This window comes from Acanthaster planci, linkage group LG02 (assembly GCF_054643075.1).
Source record: "Acanthaster planci isolate LZ-2023a linkage group LG02, COTS_SCS, whole genome shotgun sequence".
Lineage (NCBI taxonomy): Eukaryota > Metazoa > Echinodermata > Asteroidea > Valvatida > Acanthasteridae > Acanthaster > Acanthaster planci.
In genome coordinates this window covers 24,279,540-24,300,557 of record NC_141778.1, presented here as the reverse complement: position 1 = coordinate 24,300,557, position 21,018 = coordinate 24,279,540, and the positions used below count along the sequence as shown (strand labels likewise).

At 41.8% G+C, this 21,018-nt stretch overlaps 1 protein-coding gene across 1 annotated transcript in view; it reads right to left on the bottom strand.

Annotated features, from left to right (window-relative positions):
- Positions 1–21,018, bottom strand: part of LOC110988629 (uncharacterized) — a 51,742-nt gene that overhangs the window by 6,655 nt on the left and 24,069 nt on the right. The window contains exons 22-39 of the mRNA XM_087148922.1: positions 20,590–20,675; positions 19,305–19,461; positions 18,035–18,229; positions 15,342–16,073; positions 13,933–14,100; positions 12,600–12,761; positions 12,027–12,188; positions 11,478–11,687; positions 10,162–10,854; positions 8,941–9,171; positions 7,076–7,944; positions 5,192–5,339; positions 4,395–4,515; positions 4,147–4,280; positions 3,472–3,703; positions 1,921–2,111; positions 1,263–1,460; positions 333–572 (exon numbers count right to left, since the gene is read on the bottom strand). Coding sequence (XP_087005048.1) covers positions 333–572; positions 1,263–1,460; positions 1,921–2,111; positions 3,472–3,703; positions 4,147–4,280; positions 4,395–4,515; positions 5,192–5,339; positions 7,076–7,944; positions 8,941–9,171; positions 10,162–10,854; positions 11,478–11,687; positions 12,027–12,188; positions 12,600–12,761; positions 13,933–14,100; positions 15,342–16,073; positions 18,035–18,229; positions 19,305–19,461; positions 20,590–20,675 — 4,929 coding nt within the window. The remainder of the gene's footprint in view (positions 1–332; positions 573–1,262; positions 1,461–1,920; positions 2,112–3,471; positions 3,704–4,146; positions 4,281–4,394; positions 4,516–5,191; positions 5,340–7,075; positions 7,945–8,940; positions 9,172–10,161; positions 10,855–11,477; positions 11,688–12,026; positions 12,189–12,599; positions 12,762–13,932; positions 14,101–15,341; positions 16,074–18,034; positions 18,230–19,304; positions 19,462–20,589; positions 20,676–21,018) is intronic.

Sequence of the window (21,018 nt, the reverse complement as noted above, 5' to 3'; positions counted from 1 at the left end):
GAGTTAGGAAAACAGGAGAAAGGTCGTCTCTTCATATGGTTTGGGTGCATCAGAATAAGACATTCAAACCTGAAAATGGACGACTTTAGAACAAGTGCATGGACCTTCACAACTGGATTGATTCACACCCTGCTCAGGAAATGGACCTGGATTGCATAGCACTATTTACATCATTTATCGGTTTGGAACACAAGTCACTTTCCCCAGTAATTCTACTGGAATGCACACACATATTGACAAAAGACTACAGAAGGACCCATCTCTGCTTTCTGTGCTTGTGATGCTATTGCATATTTTGGGAGACAGTTTCTTCCCTCTTATTGTCAACTAACCTCTTTTCAGCTCACAGACTTGTCCCGAGAACCCCAGTGGGCACTGACAGGTGAAAGTACCTATCCCATCCACACAGGTTCCTCCATTGTCACAAGGGCTGGAGTCTGTTCCACAATCGTCAATGTTTGTCTGACAGCGTTGGCCAGTGAAGCCCAGGGGACATTTGCAGATAAATCGATTGACATCATCAATGCAGGTACTGCCTGAAGCACAAGGGTTGCTGGCACAGTCATCCACCACTAGACAAACAGAAAGTTCAAAATGTTCCATTACTCTTAGTCATTTTAAACACTCGTTAATGGCCAAAACCTTGAGTCTTCAAAAGGGCCATTTTTAACATACAGTCAAATGCCACAAATTCTCTGAGCCTGGAAAAGAATCATTCAGACTCATTTGTACAACAGTTGCACCATATTTTCCACCAGTATCTCATAATTTGGCACACTCCAAGGCCCAGTTAAGGAGCAATATTAAGCAACACACTGTGTACAGAGGTCAGGTTCAAGTTCAACACACAGTCTACCTCCACAGACTTACTTGATGTTATGTGTGTACACTGCTAATGGGGGAAGAGTTGAGTATACTTGTCCACTATCGTAAGCTAAGAGAAGAATTGGTATTTGAATCTGTCAGCTGCTCCTTGGAATACGGATTGCTGGATCATGTTTACACAGTCTCCAGTAGGAAGTGATGATATTGGACCAACTGAATGGTTTGTCATGAAGGACTGTGTCAGCAAGTCTCTATAAATTTTCTTGCAACTGCTTCAAATTATTTGTGTCATAATTTTCCCCAGCATGCCAATGATCAATTTTGAAATTTCAACATGTCTCTGCATGATCAGTTTTTAACTAATGGAACAACTGATGTGTCCAACATACTGATGGAGAGAACAACTGTTTATTAACTGAACAGATCCAAGTCCTTACGGTCACACTTTGATGGAGTCACAATTTGGATTTGTCCCATGAAGACGGTGTCCATGAAGTCAGCTGCTGCGATGACATTGCCAGGGGTAACAAAGCCGCAGGTCTGAGCATGCTGTTTAATAACGGAAGCAATCAGTGCTGTGTCCCACAGGTTCACGTTAGTCAGGGAACCAGTGAAACAGTGTGACTGGGTATTGTCTGCCAATGAGATAAAAAAAAATCATCACAGAATCAGCTGTTTGTCAAATTCTGTTACAGAAATCATGGATCAGCAAATTCCCACATTTGGCCAATACGGACTGAGAATCCGTCACATGGTTACACATCACATGAAAGTAGGTCTGTACCCCTCTCATCTCCTGTTGGAGCTGATCAGCACCATGAGATATGCTCCATATTCTCAAACCAGAGGAGTGCATTCATTTTGGTAAGTCACACTACCTAAGTGGTCAAAAACACATTGAACAAAATTTGTAACACCCACGGTACATACAAGTATGGTACCATCTTAGTAGTAACCAGATATATCGAAATGATCCCAGAAATTCTTTGTTAACAGTGAAAAAATGCGCCTCTGCCAAGACTTGAACTCAGAACAAAAACAGCAAAAGACAAAGGGATACACATATTGCTAAACTAAATGTCAAACAATGCTCACCAGAATTACGTAACTCTCCCAGAATGAACTCCCCTCCACTGTGGATCTTGGCATTGGATCTCATCGACGTGTGTATCAGTCTCAGCTGCCCATCTCGGTAGATCTTGAGGATGCCACCGTGCTCATCCCATGAGACGGCCAAATGATGCCAATGGTCGTCATTCACAGAGACGGAGGAGAAAAAGTGATACCTGAGCCATAAAGACAAAACACATGGCATGTGAGTCCTCCACATACTCTGTACAAAGCTCACCACCACTAGAATCTCTGACTGTTCACTTACGGTGAAATACTGAAACAATAATACTGAAACAATAGGCTCTGCATACTCTGTGCCAAGCTCACCAGTGCTAGAATCTCTGACCATTCACTCACGGTGAAATACTGAAACAATAATACTGAAACAATAGGCTCTGCATACTCTGTGCCAAGCTCACCAGTGCTAAAATCTCTGACTATTCACTTACGGTGAAATACTGAAAAAATAACACTGAAACAATAGGCTCTGCATACTCTGTGCCAAGCTCACCAGTGCTAGAATCTCTGACCATTCACTCACGGTGAAATACTGAAACAATAATACTGAAACAATAGGCTCTGCATACTCTGTGCCAAGCTCACCAGTGCTAGGATCTCTGACTGTTCACATACGGTGAAATACTGAAACAATAATACTGAAACAATAGGCTCGGCATACTCTGTGCCAAGCTCACCACTGCTAGAGTCTCTGACTGTTCACTTACGGTGAAATACTAAAACGCTAATACTGACACGATAGGCTCGGCATACTCTGTGCAAACACTGAACCCCAAATTAGGTAATGTTGAAAATGTTCCCCAACTTGGGCCAACATTTTTCAGAGTGGGAAGTAGCTGTGAGGTATTGCTTCATTTCCCAAAGTCACTCAATGTTGAGTATCTCCAAACCTGAACAGACCGTATTCCGCCCTGTGTAAAGTGGAAGCAGCTGTTTTTATGAAGCTTTACACAATTCTGGTTTTAGAGGTCTTCTCAGACAATATCACAAATGAATATCAATGAGAAAATCTTGGACATTTCAGAAATTTATATTTGAAATCTTTGACGGGTATAAGATGTTACAATACCTGACCACAAATGGTGAATATCGGGGTCCATTATTGAGCTTTTCTCACTCCAAATATTCACTTGAAAATCCCACATAAAAATCACAAGCACAAACAAACAAAAACTCTTTAATAATACTGTAATTTCAGTGCTGACAATTTTCAATATAACATCACAGTTGCTGATCATTTTTGAGTTGGCACTGAGTGGAGGCTTTTTAGGAAACACGGTGTTCAAAAAAATTGCTTCTTTTTCAGTTTGTAAGGAAGATATCTTTCTTTGAAAGATATTTACCATCTGTGGGTAATCTACTATTAGAAAAGTATGGATCTGGTTCCACTACAACCTGTCAAAACATGTTCCTAGATCACTGCAGGTATGTGCGATGAACCCTAATGGAGTAGTCTCCAGGAACATCATGACACTCCCTCAAGGGAGGAAGGGGGAACAGATAAGAGGAACTCACCCTTGAATGTAGACCCGCAATGCTCCAGGATTGCTGATGGCAAACTGTGCATCATCCAGTGTCTGTCCAGACTTCTGGGTCGTGTAGGCCAGAATGACCCCATCGACGTTAGCCGTGCGAATCCACGTCATTACAGTGAAGGCTCGCAGGTTTGTGCAGATGGCACGAGGTAAAGTGATGTACTGACTTGGATGACTGCCTCGGAACACCATGTCAAAATTGGACTGTGCCTCTGAGATGAAAAAAGTGCATGACATCTGAGCATAACCTTGCCTCAGATATCACTGCTGAATCACAGACTGGCCATTAATGACAAGTTACGCTGATGGCAACATGGTGGCCCATTCAGTTGATACCAAACAGATTTCTTGCTCAAATCATCATAAATAATCAACATTTTGATTCTTCAAACTCATTAAAACAAGTAGAAATAATCACTTTCCACAGGTACGTGTACATAATCCTACAGGCAGAAATTTACTGTGTAGATCTCTGAAAGCTGGAGAAATCCTACATTGCCTCTTAAAAAGAGTTTAAGCGCATGAATTACATCTATGAAGGGATTTGGTGATTATTAGCACTGTGAAACGTAATATTCACTTCGTCAGAGTATATACGCTGACTTATTTTGGGGCGATCGTAATTGAATTGAAAAAAAAAAACCATAAATCTTACGCTGGCTGCAATATGGGCCAACAAATCCTGGTCTACATCTGCACTGGTATTGGTTGACACCATCAATGCACTGAGCTCCATTCTGACAAGGGTGGCTGCCACATTCATTGATATCCTGCTCACATTCAGGGCCACTGTAATCAGAAACACACAGCAAACCAATACAATCATCTTGCTTCACATGGACATAATGATACTGATGACTGGTTTGAGGGGACTTCCAATGTCTACAGATGAATTGTACTAACCTGTAGCCTGGTGGACAGTCACAGGAGTACATGTTGAACCCATTGATGCATGTACCGCCGTGCAGGCAAGGGTTGGGTGTGCAGTTATCAATAGTCGCCTCGCATCGCAACCCGGTGAAACCTGGGGGAGACGTTCCAACCAACATTATGACTAACAACACAAGAGCAGAGAGCACAGTTCTCCGAAGAGGTTACAGCTCACTGTTCTTTCCACAAGTGACATTAGTGATTGAGTAATGCAACAGACCACTCTCAGGTTGCCTACAATTTGTATGGGCGGCCAAAGTTTGTGGAAAAATCGCCCTTTGGTTGGTATTTAATTATACTTAGTAGTGCACGTATTATTATTTGGTGCTTGGACAGCTGCGTGGGATTTTCACATTTCTTAAATTATTCTTTTATTTTGTATCACTGAGGACTTGAAGATTTTGACCTACACACTGAAAACACATGCATGTCATGTACTTGCTTGAAAGGCAATGCTACAAGCTACATATGGCAAAGCATCTACTTTGAAAACCTTGTTTTTATGATTGGTTCTTCGGCGAATAACTTGCAAATACCAAATCATCTTCAGACAGAAATATGTCTAACTGGACCTTGCAAAAAGGGTTGGAAGTCTGCATCTATCAATCAGTACGTGAATATCAAGATACTTTGCGGAAGAGACAGAAAAAAAGCTGGATATGCTCCACGCTATATAAATGCTCCTTGAATTATGCAGCCACTTAAAAAATTCTCATAAGACTCCTTTTGCTGCAGGAATGGGCACAGATGACATGCGGTGTGCTAGTTACCTGGTTCACACATGCAGTGGTGTGTGCTGTTTCCAGTGGGCAGACATTGTGCATTGTTCTGGCATGGCTCAGCTGAGCAGATGTCTAAAGCCGTCCCACAAAACTGTCCTGTGTAGCCTGGAGCACAGCGACAGGAATAACGGTTGGCCTGTGGGTAAGGATATAAACAACCACAGAAAAAGGTCAGGTCTGTGGAAAAATGAGCTACAGCTGGGGATCAGGCCAAAGCTCTACCTTTGAGAGCAGAAAGAGGTAGGCCACGGAATTAAAACAAATTGAGCATTTCTGAAGTTAGTGGTGTTTGAAAATTTCAAGGAAACGAGGACAGTATAACAAATAAAATCAGATAGAAAGCCTTGCCTGGGTTTGAGAGTTTGTGGGTTGTAATTTTAATTTAAATATCTGTAGTTTCTATTTCCAAAAAGTTCCTGATATATCATTTAAACCACAAAACACTTGAGTAAAATTAAGAGGCTTGGGTGGAGATTCAAGGTTCTGAGAAAGATCAGGAAAGTACATTCTTTCTTAAATATGAAACATGCATGTAAGAATATAAGAATGGTGCTTAATATATTGAGTTCCACCATATGGTATATTTGTTATACTTTACTCGTAGTAATACACCAATCAATAAATCCAAACAAATTATAGATTAGAAGTGATCCCACCAATTAGATAAACTGTGATTTCATTAGGCCAAACAAATTATTAGTTGTGCTTCCTATAACATTGAAAAAAAGTGGGTTGGGGAAACGCGTAGTATCTTATTTTTTTCTGAAGTTTTTATGTCAAAAATTTTAGGGTTGGGAATTTTTTTTAATTAAAAAGTGATTTTGATGGTCTACAGTGTATTCCATCCACCATATTTTCTGCAAATTCATTACTTGAGGATTAGTCTTGTCAAAGACTGTATCCAAGTGAGAGCCTCCTCCGACAATTATACATTTGTGTTGCACTGACATTTCAATAAGTTAATGTCCAAATATTGTATGAAAGTTCGCACAAAACAATCCACATAGAGCACTTAAAACCCGCGCGATGATGCATGACACAATAACTTTGTTTGCCCCATTCCAGTTGTCACAAAACCCTCTTTTGGCTAATGCAAAAATGTACAAACCTTATTTCAAGCCATAAACTCACAAGGAAATGAGTGCTACTACGAGTTATAACTAGAGGAGATTGTTAGTCACTACTTCCGCTCAAGCAGGAAAAGCTGTAATGAGTCCCACTGACACATGTATGAATATTGATGTTTTATTGGCAGCCAATCACAACACAATGACAGGATGGTCCCAGGGTGATGTGCACACACAGGGTTTTCCCTTCGAGCCGCACAGATACATATCACTTTATGCACTATTGTAAATGTAAATGTGCATGTAGATTCAGTTGCATGCATTACAGAACTCCAGTACTGTTTCGTGTCTGAACGAGGACGTGCAGAGGTTGGCCTGGCCGTCGAGGAAAAATCGGCGCTTAAGCAAGGAAGAAAACAGGGAAAATGCAGCCTGTCACTGGTGAAGAAGTGGAAAATGAAATTCGGCATACTCAACCAAAAAAATCGCAGATTTCACACCCCTGAAATAAGCACGAGGGTCAGCAACAGTATTTTTATCTTTATTTCATTTTCAACAAAAAGATTTAGGGTCAGCGTGATTTGCCTGGTTAGGGCGGGTAACCGGAAATGCGACAATAAGTTTGTTTGGCCTGATACATCTGTTACACTTTCTACGTAGTAATACGCCAATCAATCAAAACAAACTATAGGTTAGAAGTGATCCCACCTGATAGATAAACTTGGGTAGATTTCTCACAAACCACAATCTTGCTTGAGTTTAAACACCCAGATTTCACAGTGAAATATGGGTCATGCCATCTCACCTGATCAACACAGCTTGCTCCATGCAGACACTGATGGTTAATGCAATCATCAATATTAGTCTGGCACATTATTCCTTCAAACCCAGCCTGACACTGACACTGAAAGCCATAGGTAGTCAGGGTGCAAGACCCACCATGCCTGCAGGGATTGGGCTGACAGTAACCGGTGTCAATTTGGCACAATGTACCTTTTGTACCCTCCTTGCACTCACAGATGAACCTGTTGATCCCATCAATGCAGACTCCTTTATTGTGACAAGGGTTACTCAGACATTCATTGATGTTGATCTCACAGTTCTGTCCTGAGAAGCCAGGCAGGCACTGACAAGTGAAGGACTGTAGGTCATCGATGCAATGACCTGAGTTCAGGCAAGGGTCACCTACACAGTCGTCTTCATTAATCTCACATTGCTCACCAACCCATCCATCTGCACAGTCACAGATATAACCATTCACCACATCACGGCATGTACCACCATTGGCACATGGATGAGACTGGCATTCATTGATATCAATGTTACACCTACGGCCAGAGAAACCAGCAGTACAAAAGCACTGGTAGGAGTTGATTCCGTCCACACACTGGCCTTTGTCACAAGCCCCAGGTACACAGTCATCCTTGTTGATTTCACAGTTGATTCCATTGAAACCATCAGCACACTCACACCAGTATCCATTGATCTGATCCACACAGGTCCCACCATTGAAGCAGGGAAGTGACGCACACTCATTGATATCAATCTCACACAGAGCACCAGTGAAACCTTCCAAGCACTGGCAGGTGAAGGTGTTGACCCCGTCTATGCAGATGGCTCCGTTGGCACAGGGAAGAGACGTACAGTCATCAAAATCAATCTCGCAATGCTCTCCTGGTGGGTAGAAAATGGAGAGAATGCCAAAAAATGAAGGTTACCAACCTATGCAGTAAAATAAGATCAAACATAATGTCGGGGTTCACCACTATTCAACATACTTTTGGGGACTATTTTTTCACTTTTAAAAGTAACATGCTTTCTTCATTACATTTACTATTACATTTGAATAGTGTCTTGAGTTCCAAGGTTCCTTAGTACACTTGCACAATCAATTAGAATTCACCTGACAACTTGGGTGTCAGGTGTCCTCAGGTTTTTCTCATCCATTAGGAAATGAGCATGAGGCTTAAATTCTGGGTATCTCTAACATAACTCTGCATTTGACAGTTAGATGCATGACCTAACAATGTTTTTTAGAACAGGACTAAAGTCGGTTATTTTTGTTACGCACATTCTTCTACACACAAGTATCTCAGACTTTTGAAACGCTATGCTCTGATAATGAGCCATCTCAAAATTCGTCCGGAACAAGTTGCGGACAATTTGCGAATATTGCTGTGGGTTAAATTATGGAATAATTTAATAAATCTTGTCTGAAATCTTCAGGCAATGAAGCAGTTCGTTTGTTTGCATATGTCTCCCACTGTGGTTTGTGGTTGGGCCAGGCTGGACACTCAAGGACACACTGTGTGTCTACAGTACTAGAAGTTAACACTGTAACAGCACCATTTATGTGCACCCATCTAACGTATGCACTGCGGTAAGGGTAAACAACCATGAATGGTTGACATGTTGCTAATGAAAATTCCTCCGGAACCAGTCCGGGACGATTCGGGCCATCTTGTGGGTGAAGTCAGTGATGCCACCCACAACTTGCCCGCAACTTGTTCCAGATGAGTATCCAGATGGTCCCTAAATAGGACATACTCAGGGTCTATACATTCAATAATGGCACGTGAAGATGGAGTCATTACACTTTGATTCCACTGTAACAATTTCAAATTCTTGGTTACAACCCCCCTAGAACTCACTAGAATCTCTAGAACTCACCCACAAATCCAGCTACACAGAGACAGAGTTGGTCTATAGAGGGCGGTGCACAGCTGCCATTATTCAAGCAAGTCTCTCCTTCATGGCAGACATCCACCTGGATCTCACAGTCTCTGCCTGACAGTCCAGCAGGGCAGACACAGTAATAATCCTCACCTTCAGCCTCACACACGGCGTTGTGATGACAAGGGTTGGGGTTGCAGAGGTCCGTGTGTCCCTCACAGCGAGGCCCTTAAATCAACAGAGACGAGTCAGTGAAACAATGGTTGGTACATGTACATGTAGTTGGTAGATGTTCCCAAGGTTCCATGTTGGTTTTATGTTGACAGTGAGACTGCACTGCCCTGAGGTCTAGTTCAGCCTGTTGGCATACCAGTAACTGATGGTTTCTGCTTAACTGCAAGCTTTTGAAGTAGCAGGTACAATGCACATTTGTTTTTCATTGCTTTACAGCCTTATAATGCATTTCCATAATTTCCATCATCAAATTGGTTGGGTCGTTGATCACCTGTTGTGAATTGCTCGATATAATCAATGACATTACCACTGAATTTACCCGACTGGATATAAAGTTATACAGCACATGCAGTAGGAGCAGTCATGGCAATTCAAAGTTCACTCTCAAAACATTTCAGGACGTACTTAAAATGGGAAACACCATTCTGCCTTCTGTCAGATAAGGCAATTTGGATGATCATAGAAAGAAACAAATTATTGTAAACAATTAACTTTATTGCAGTAGAACCACGTCACTGCAGCTTGTGAAATATTGTCCAATTACTACAAAATGGACAGGTGACACACAAAATCTGAGACACACAAAGCTTGACATTCAAAATTCCATACTGGTGTTGCTACTTCATGAACAGCAATGGGTCAATTAGAGCAAATTATAGCAAGCAAGAATGTCTCTTTAACCATGAGCAGAATCAGAATGTGAACACTCTCAGTCACAATTTTTCGTTTGGCTGAAAATGCAGCAACTGGTACAGAAAGTTTACAAAGGATTTACTTTGGCACTGTATAAAAGAAATTATGCATGTTGTACATTTGTGAAATGGAAAGAAGAATAGTCATTTGTACAGCAACATATGCTTCACCCATCAAACAAGAATCAAAGAATAGAGTCTGCAAACAGATGCTCAATGATGTTGCCAATCAAAACACAACACATTAAAGTGGCAGTTTGGCAGTTTAAGGTAACATGGAAAGAATACTTACCATCAAAGCCCTCCAGACAGATACATTCAAAGCTGTTGACACCATCAATGCAGCTACCTCCGTTAGAACACGGTTCACTGGCACACTCATTCATGTTAGTCTCACAGTCTGGTCCGATAAATCCTGCCAAGCATTCACACTGGTATCCTGTCTCCTCTGTGGATGTCTCTGTACATACACCATCATTCTCACAAGGATGGTAGTCACATGGGCTCAGTAATACATCACAGTGGACCCCACCATAACCATGGGGACAGGCGCACTGATATCGATCATCCAAATCCTGGCAGGTAGCACCATCAGCACAAGGGTTGCTGGCACAAATATCAATGTCAATCTCACAGTATTGACCAGAGTAGCCTGTGATACACACACAGTGATAAGCACCGTCGCCATCAACACAAGTACCATGGTGTTGGCAGGGGTTGGACTTACACTCATCAATGTTAGTCTCACAGTTTTCTCCGATGAAGCCGACAGCACACTCACAGAAGTAATCTCCCTCCACATTATGGCAAGATCCATTATGCTGACAGGGATGCATCAAACACTCATCAATGTCTTCCTCACAGGTGACACCAGTGAATCCAACATCACATGTACATGTGAATCCACTAGTCTGGTTGCTACATGTACCACCATTCTCACAAGGGTCATTCAAGCAGAAATCAATGGTCACAGAGCAATCATCACCTGGTAGACAAAGAGAAATAACAGCCATATCGTCTATTATTGTACAGTAAGCAATGGACAACCTGTGCTGGAAGGCAGCATCATTCACTGTGCACCTGTAGTAGTTTGTGATGAACCCTGACAATGCAACCTGACAGACAGCATATTCAACCTATCAGCCCTGAGTGGGACCAAGAGAGGGCACACTTCTTACAAACGACTACGGAATACATGCATTACAGTTGCGTCTCTATCTACAAAATGAAAACTCCCAACCAACATGGCTCTTTTCAACCAATGAGGGGGTGCTTCTGCTCAAGGTGGAAATAGTCTATGTGTCTTTGTAGGTGTGTGGTCTCTGTTGGAATTGTGTCCACCTTAAACCTATGCTTTAAAAGCAAGTGTTTTGTCATAGCTGTGGGTAGACACATTGTCAAGACATTAATACAGAATGTTGCATAACGTAACCACTAAAAAATTGCATTCTTTATGGCATTTTTCTTCTAAATTTGATATTTCATTTGGCAAAGTCCATCAGAAATGAAATTCTTGGCAGACTTGTACTAAAGTCCACAAAGTTTAAACAGCTACTAAGAGAAATAATGTATATTCTCTTTTCTTCAATCCATTTCTCATTCCATTACCTTGGTATCCTGCCGCACAGGTGCAGCTAAACCCATTGAGTTCATCCACGCAGGTCCCTCCATTGAAACAAGAATCTTGTTGGCAGTCAATCACATCAGTCTGACAGTGTTCTCCAGTCAGACCTGCTGGGCATTCACAGAGGAAGGACTCTAGTTGTTCCATACAGGTTCCACCATTCAGACAGGAAGTAGCGGAGCAGAAGGTTTGCACTGAGAAAGCGGTGAAATCCGACACATGATGGATAACGTATTTAGAAACTGACAAGCAAATAGTCTGAATTTGTCTGAGTTTCGGCACAACATTTGGGAACCTTAAATCACTCAGTGGCTTATATGTGACTTTTTAAGGTGAGGAATGCAATTGACCTGTTCAAGTGCACAGTGCCATCTTACTCATAACCTTTCCTGGAATGAGTCCATACTATCAAGTATTGGACTCATAGAAACCAGAATTCATTTTGCCACCGTGGATTTGTGATCACAACCCAACCACTTTATGGTTAGGTCTTTCCTTGTTTTTTCTCTTTTCAACTCTTCAGTCAGACTTACCAGAACACATGCTCAGATCCGTGGCTCCAGGGACCTGCGTTATGTGTCGATCAGGGCACGGCCAACATGAACTCTGACCTTGGTCAGGCTGGTAGCTATTGTATGGGCAAGGAGTACATGGCTGTACACCAGATGCAGAGAATGACCCAGCAGGACACACATCTAGGTAAAGTCAAACATCAATACACAGAGATTACCAGCAAGATTTCAATGTTTCAGAGTCCAAAATTAGAATCAGTTACAAAAGCTGGTAGAAAAAACGAATTCAAAAATTCTCTGTTCATAATTCTAAGTATTACAAGGATAACAACTCATTTTATAATTCTTCCATTAATCACAGTCATTTCATGGTCTGTGATTCCTTCCTTACTTTCACACTGCAGATACTCCTGCACACAGAGAACAGCATCTCTTATGCCCGGTTAGCAAAAATTGTACACCAAGGTTCCATTCATGTAAACATCAAGGATTCCTCTGTGCTGATGAAGTATCATACAATGATTAGTCAATGTATGATACTTCAGCAGAGAGGCCGAATGTAATTAGCATACACAGGTATCATGCAGTACTAACCTGCACAGTCCTCTATGTCAGTGGATCCAATGCTGGCCGTAGACTGACCGACTGGACATAGGAGACAGGACAGCGACCCAGCCTCAGTCTGGTAGGATCCTTTCTCACACTTGAAGCATGGCTCAAGTCCAGTGTCAGAAAAGTGGCCACTGGGACAAATGCCTTGGTTTACAGATGACATCAATTATATTACCTTTTGTAATCATTGCTAGTGTCTTATACATTCATTATGTACATGTATATATTCTTAACATTAGGCCAATGTATGTCAACATGACACAGCTTTGGTTTCATTGTCAGTAAATCATACTCAAGATGCAACAAGTGCAGAATTCTGGTGTGTCATTGACACAATTCAATCCAAACTGTTTGCAGAGTAGATGGCAATGCTGAAAAGGTGTATAGTTGCTATTGGGTGATGAGGCTGTCAAGAGTTATACAGACCCTCTTTTGAAAAACGATTACAAATTTGGGTGTATGCTAAGATTTGTATACAGTTTGACACTTATTTAGCAGCGCATGCTTTCCCGTAATTTCACCTCACCCATAGAATCTGTAACGTTATTGTCCGAGAGCTAGTCACGTGGCATTCACTATTTTTGATGTGGATGACTAAAAGAACTATGTATTTCTACACAAGTACTATACCTGTAGCATGTTCTATACGTGTTGTAACCAAAGTCATGTAATGCATAGCATTGCAAGCATTCCCAAGACCTGGGTTTAAACATTTCATGAAGCAGTAGATTGGAAAGTGTACTCCTGAATTTTCCACAAATACTCTTTTCAAATAAAGTATATTTTAACTGTACATGTATTTACTATCACATTAATCAGTTTTTGCTGAAATCAAGCGAAATCGGTGGGAGAGATGTCATACAACAAACACCGACTGCTTTATCGCCTGGTGTAGTAAATCTAGCCTCCCTCGTTGATCCACAACGCATTCTCTCGCACGGAGCACTATTCTAAAATGTTTCAAGAATTATTCCAAGGCTAGTTTTACAACACCACTTGAACCAGTCTGTAATTGTTCACTCAGCCTAACACCCCAATCCAAATTGAAGCAAAGTCAGGGACGGAGACAAAACTGAAATCTGGGAAAACCCCAAAAAGGCAACTTCCTCTATGCAAGCACAGTCTCTCCTTTGACTCAACTGCGCAAACGGTCCATTACATGAATCGGCACCTACGCACACACGCTGTGTAAAAACCACATGCAGGTTGCACAACAGCTCTGCTTCCGTACCCCGCAGCCTGATGGTGAACAGCGCTACTCATGACAGTTCTTGCTGGAGGAATGGACACTACATACATGTACTTTAGCACTCACCCAGGCAGTCTGTTAGATTAGCAGACCCAATGCCAACAGTAGACGTTCCTACAGGACAAAACTTGCAGGTGAACTGGGGCTCCTGGTCTTCATCTTGATACAGACCAATAAGACACTCCTCACAGGTCAGAGTGTCATTGTTGAAAAACTGACCAACTGGACAGGTAACTGGCTCAGCAAAAAATTGGATGAAAGAAGAGGGTACAGTTCTTTTAATAAATATACATTTTTATGATTCTAAACTTTACATCTAACGTGCTTCTTAAAGTTATTCCACAAACCAATTAGAAAAGTGAACAAAGAAACTGACTGGAGAAGGATTTGAAAATGAACACACAAACTGACTAGAGCGGGATTTGAACCTGCAACTTCTGAAGCACCATACTTGCGCTCTACCAACCTACATGTACAATGCTACATGTACAATGTACATGGCCCTGTGTTGGCAGTTCCTGCCATCTGTGTCTTTGATTGGGGGTGCTTGTCATAAGCCATTGTATGTAACCAAGGATCACACCACCAAAGTCACCACGTAAGCGACATAAGTGACATCACAAGCTCTGTTAGTGGTGAACAGGGATCGCTTAATTACAGACAAATTTGCTTATTGAAGGCCAATCATCGAACAGAAAATGTAGGGAACTTGACAAAGTGCCTGCAAACAGCCCGTTCAATTACTTTCTTTGTACTTAGTTGTGAAAGCAAAACTCAACTCAATTTGACACTGAAGTGACTACTCCCACTGACTTAACCACGCCCATCAAGCAGGTTACTTAGGGAAGTATACAACAATACATTATGACAGATACAGTACAAGTATGGCAACTCAGTCAATCACTGACAAGGAAAGTTAACGCCGTTATTAACACTTCCAAAAAATACCTCAGTTTGGTAGCAAAGTGGCTCAAGTCAATTGATACAGTATGTATACAGATGTGTGTTTGGATGCCTCTTGCTTTCAGCCATTTAGATTCATTTTGCAACTTTAATTGACGTATGACCTCTAGACCTGGTCAGGCACTTTGAGTCACCTGAGGTCATCTGTTTACTACCACAGAACTATTCCTGAGACACAGGGCCTCTTTGTTTAAAACGGGTCTGGAATCTTGCTCAGTGACCTGAACACTGGTTTGCCCCATCCATTAGGCAGGTTCTGGTGTCAGTGAACCAACGATAGATTACTGATACAGATTCAGATCCATGTGACACAAATAGGCCCATAAGTACAGGGGAACACAAAGGAAGTAATCAAATACACTGATATACACCAGTAATCCCACTCTAGTTAATTGTTTCTTTGTTTTTTCCCCACATTTAGGGAGAGCACAGCAGGAGTTTATAGCAGGTGTAGAATCTTAGGGAATGGCTATGTAATCTCATTTAGTGGTAGGATTCAGAGATTGACATACCACACGTCATGCTGTAGGTTGCCATGTATCCATGGGGACAGGATGGAGTAGGTTCCTCATACTCAAGCACAGGTTGTGGATCTATCTCCATGCCATCCACTGCAAGCTCCAAGCCGCCACTGTCTGCCATGACTTGTACATTGTCTACTAGTTCATACAGTTTGTCATAGCCAATCCAACTTTCGTCTTCAAAATCAAGATCTGACATGGTCAAGTCAGTGGGCAACGTGTAATCCATGCTGAATGATATTGTGAAGGATTGTGACGTAGCAGACCGCCGACTGCGGGTCTGATCTGTGTGGCGTTTTGGCCTCAAGGTGGAGAAGCGGCGGCGTTTGCTGTCACGATAATTCGGCGGCAATTTTCCTGTTGCACGCATGTCGGACAGCCATTTCTGGGCACGCTTTATAAGCTCATCTGCTGCACCAAACTGCTGGAAGCTGGCATTCAGCTGGTCAAACTCAAGGCCAAAGTCCAACGCTGATTCCTGTAAGATGCTGACATCACGTCGATAGATTTGGCTGCTTCCAAGCCCACTGTGACAGGTAACCTCCACATTACCGACGTGGCACTCACCAGCAGAATCGGTGCATATCTCATGGAATCTGCTCTCATTGACTAATATAGAGATAAACTGCTCTTTGATTTGGGCTTGCGCGTCAGGGGAGGAACAATCACCGCTGTAGTAATGAAGCTCAGACAGCATGTGCACATGTCCTGGGCGCACTCTCCCTACAAGCAAGAAAGACATCTGACATGTAGTTTGATTCATGTGACACTGAAGCCTACTTTGTCTCAACATGTAGAGCATTCTCTAAGTTTCTGATGGTACTCTGTAACTTGACAAGTGTGACAGGGGCAACTTACATTTGAAATCGGAAGTTTAAAAGCAGTGGCCCCTTGAAGTGCATCTTTTTAGTTAGGTAAGCTATGGTTTAAAGCAGCACCACCTCTTGGGAACATTTGATTTCAAGCAAAGCCTCAAGGCCCTTTGTTATTTGTCCATAAGAGAAGAGTGTGCATATGCATCTTTCCATCTCTTCTACAGAGAAGTGTTCTGCTTAATGTTTCTCTGCTTTGCAATCAACAACCATTTTGCATCCAGCCTTTACCACACTGTGTTGTATTTTGCATCCAGTCTTTACCACACTGTGTTGTATTTTGCATCCAGTCTTTACCACACTGTGTTGTATTTTGCATCCAGTCTTTACCACACTGTGTTGTATTTTGCATCCAGTCTTTACCACACTGTGTTGTATTTTGCATCCAGTCTTTACCACACTGTGTTGTATTTTGCATCCAGTCTTTACCACACTGTGTTGTATTTTGCATCCAGTCTTTACCACACTGTGTTGTATTTTGCATCCAGTCTACTTTACCACACTGTGTTGTATTTTGCATCCAGTCTTTACCACACTGTGTTTGTATTTGCATCCAGTCTTTACCCACACTGTGTTGTACTGTCTTTTGCTATTTTGTTTGTTTCTCTGCGCATAGTTAATTTTTGTTTTCAGATCTGTAGTCTTGAAAATTTGTGATTGATGGTTTACATTGAATCATCTTTGATTTTCTTTCCCCCATTCCTGTCCTCTGCCACTATTCTGTGATTCTCTTGAACAAGCCCTCCCGGTTATCTTAACTCCCACAGCCACTGTTTTAGAGGGGGGTGTTTGTTTTTATTTTTCAGGAGAGGTGAGGGCAGGGAGCTGGCACTAAGTACCTCAATGAAGGTTTTCAACATTTTTATCTAAAACTTGGGGTTTATCCCAAGTCTGTCTGCCATTTTCAAAAGTTCCACGAGGAGAGCTGGTGACAAGCGCTGACAAAGTACCAGTGAACAGTTCTTTTTAGGGAGTCAATACTTGCCACAAAAGTGACACATATTGATAATATGTGTTGAATTATCACAGCCAGTGATAACCTGACCTACAGAATGGTGTTCCACATTGATGCTGACTATTTAAAGCTAAAGATGAAACCTATATGCTGCCCGTTCTAAAGCCTCTGGTGAAATGCCCATTTTAAACTCAAGGCCAGAAGAGGGGGAGGGGTCAACATGTAAAATCCACAAGAAGAAACATATATTTTTGGTGTATAGCTGTCAAGTGACATTTTGTTTTTTTCCAACCTTGCTCTTTTGCCTTTTCATTACAACTTGTCACATTGGGAGAATAATTATAGTGGACTCTCTGGAGATTCTCAAAGTTATGAAAACAGAACAAGAGTCTACTTTTAAATACACAAGGTAGACTGCAGTCAATTCTATTCAATCATTTACCACTCTCCCTGCAAGCATCTCAACCATGTCCCATGAAATATTTCATTTGGAACTCTGGAATCATGCAAAGAAAGAGGGAAATGCTGTTGGGGTTGTTTCACTGTGTCACACATATTGGCCCATGGAACACAGCACAGTGGGCAACGCTGTTATTTTGTACATGACGCTCCTTGAAAAATGGCCACTTTGAAAAAATGGCATGTCTGATTTTCATTAAAGTGGTGCAAAAGGACTGCAAAGCATGTAAACTCTTGAATGCCCAGCATTAAAATTATAAAGTACAATTTCCCCTCCCAGTTCTTTGAGTCAAGTGTAGTAACAATTTGATTTCAACCCTGCATCAGTAGGATAACATTCTTTCAAAGCACACAGAATGACAAAGACAACACAACCTAATAAGATAAATCCAACTTACGAGCACAAGGTGGGAACCTCTGAGCCGGTGCCCACCGCCCAGTGGAACCACAGGCGAGAAATGTATGGCTGGGACTGGTTCTTGAGGCCACGTCATAATTTTCATCACAAAACATGGAACAGAAGAGTCCGTTGACCCAACTGTCGCATGCCTTGGCTCCATGTCTGGGTGGGTCCAGAGGATTACATGGACGGGCTGCCAAGAAAAAAAAATTCAAATGTATTGAATTTGTTCACAGAGTAATTCCTCCCTGCAAACATTTTGAGCACAAGCAAACATATACAGAAGTTTATTATCCTCAGTGGATTCTCAGGATGATATTAAATGGAGAGGAACAAAATCTGTTTGTTTGTTTGTTTGTTTGTTTGTTGGGGTGTTTGTTTGTTTGTTTGTTTGTTGGGGTGTTTGTTTGTTTGTTGGGGTTGTTTGTTTGCTTGTTTGTTTGTTTGTTGGGGTGTTGGGTTGTTTGTTTGTTTGTTGGGGTGTTGGGTTGTTTGTTTGTTTGTTTGTTTGGGTTTGTTTAAGATAAAGCTAATTACACCTCTGAAAACAATTCTAATTTCTTTTTATGGAGGAATGGAGAACTTGTCTTGCTAGCAGAGTGTGCTGGAAGTGTACATATACCCTGGTGCATTTTGCATCAAGAAAGTCTATTTCATTCTGTTTTCTCCCCCCCCTCCAATTTTTTTAGCTCTTCCGACAGGAAAGGGTCAACTAAGTATTAAGGGATAGTAGATTTGAAAGATGTTGTCAAATTGACAAAATGATTAATGGTTAGGAAAAAAATTGAATGTAACGTGCAGAGAGAACAGCCTGATTTAATTACACCATCAAAAGGTCACATGTGCAAATCCAACCAATCAAAATTAATGTAAGTCATCTGGTCGCAGAACCACCTCCTGCCCCCCATGAATAGAAGAAAACAGAGAAAACTGATGAGACACAACCATGAAATGAAATCAACTTAATTTAAGACTCACCAAACACCACCTGACATATACCATTCGTTTGTGAGCACATTAGCTATTGCAGGGTGGAAACTAACCCTGTCATTTCAAGAATCATCCTGTCCAGAATCACTGACTGCTGAAGTCTGGACGCAAGTGTAAAAATACACTTGCTTCCACTCAAGAAGCTTTCCAGAAGCACACTCAACAATTTTTTGACAGGACCTGCAAGGATATCCAAGTTGCTACCTAAGCACTCGACAAGAAAGTACACAAACTACATTTTGTTCAGAGTCTCATAAAGCACACGGGAGACTACTCACGTGTGATTGTGACCATAAACTGGCACATTGTGGTCTTGCCATTATCCAGGTTGGTTGCACTGCACTGGATGTTGTGACTTCCCCAAGGGAAGGACGATCCACTTTGGTGACTGCAACTGATGTCCAATTCATCGCCGGTGAGCTCTTGGAAAACAGGCTGCACATACATTACAAAAAGAAGACCAAATTGTTCAAGCTTATTCCATCAAGATTTGAAACTTACTTCACCATCTAGTAACAAACAAATACCAAATTCATAGCATACTAATGTGTCACGAGATATTCCTCAAACCAATAAACTATGAAAACACATATAAAATATAAAAAAGGCAGGTGACCGTTCTTCTCGGACTTGTGTCCATTCTGTTTAGTGAGATGTTTACATGAAAGGGGAAAGTGCAGCAGTTTGTGGAACACTGTGGTCCTCTCCAAGTCAAGTGTTAAATTGCACTGATTCCAGACATATCTGGTGACCACGATACTCCCCCCCCCCAAATAACATCGTATAGAGTTACTGTTCCATGAAAGGTGCTCCATACAAAACCACTACAGTGCTTTCTACCTGGCTTGTGGTTTTAAGTGATCTTCCTTTTGTTATAAAATTCTCTCAGCTTGCCAGGGCACGACGACCACAGATCTTCGTTGAGGGTCACGGCCGGCCTAGTGACTTAGGAGCGGATTGCCCAGTTTGCCTAACAATAGTGTTGGGTACAACAGGCAGTTCTTAATCAGCTGCAGCTAGGAATTTTGCGCCGCACAGCGCCGCATCCACTGGGAAGATCAGATATGGAAAAGAAGCACCACAACGCACCGCGGCGAGACACCATGCACCAATAATAATAATCTGGATGCCTTCCCTTAGTTGGCATGAGGCACTATCCGTACATGTATGAAACTCAAGTGCACAAATCCCCTTCTTTTGTAACAATACGAAACATTCCCTTTCCCTTGGTAAACTCTTCAGATTTATTTCCTTTCTTGTCATGCACAGACATTTCTGCAGACCACAGATAAAAGTCACATTTCTGCACAAGATATCACAGGGTAAACGGTGCTGTACAAAAACATTTGTATTACCTACTTAGTGTGGGCATTCCTTTCTTCTCATGTAGTTAAGAAAACTCTGTGAAAATTGATCTACCCCGACCCAAAGCACCTCTAAACTTGTTTTTAGAGAGGGAAAATCGTTGCGTGGACCTAGCTTAGTCCGCACAAGGTGCTTACAACCTGAGAGCAGTCACTTTTTGTAACCAGTTCAATCTTGAATCTCGGCCACAGTTCTTACCTCTTGCCACGTCACAGTGGTAAATCTCTCATTAGCTGTAATGTTCTGGCCTGAAGGACAAAACTCACAGACAGGTGACAGGTTATCTGGAGGAGGGGAACAAAGAGCAGGCAAACAGAGTGAGTCATTTGAAATCGTCTTCCAAAAGAGACTTGAACTGTGTTCTGAATGACTGACTGCCCAATTAACTTATACAGAGGCACATCCACGGTAGATGGTCGTGCAAGGTTACTTTCCTATCATCACAGCATTTCAATTCTGGGTTGTGGAGGTGGACGCAGAGTTGATATACAAACAAACAAAGGTAACAAACAATAAACAAAGACACCAACTGAGCAGTGTGCTACCATTGATGAAATGAACATCACAGATTGCAGGAGATTTGTTTTACTCTAGAAGGAACCCCTCACTAGTGAAGAAGAGTCGACA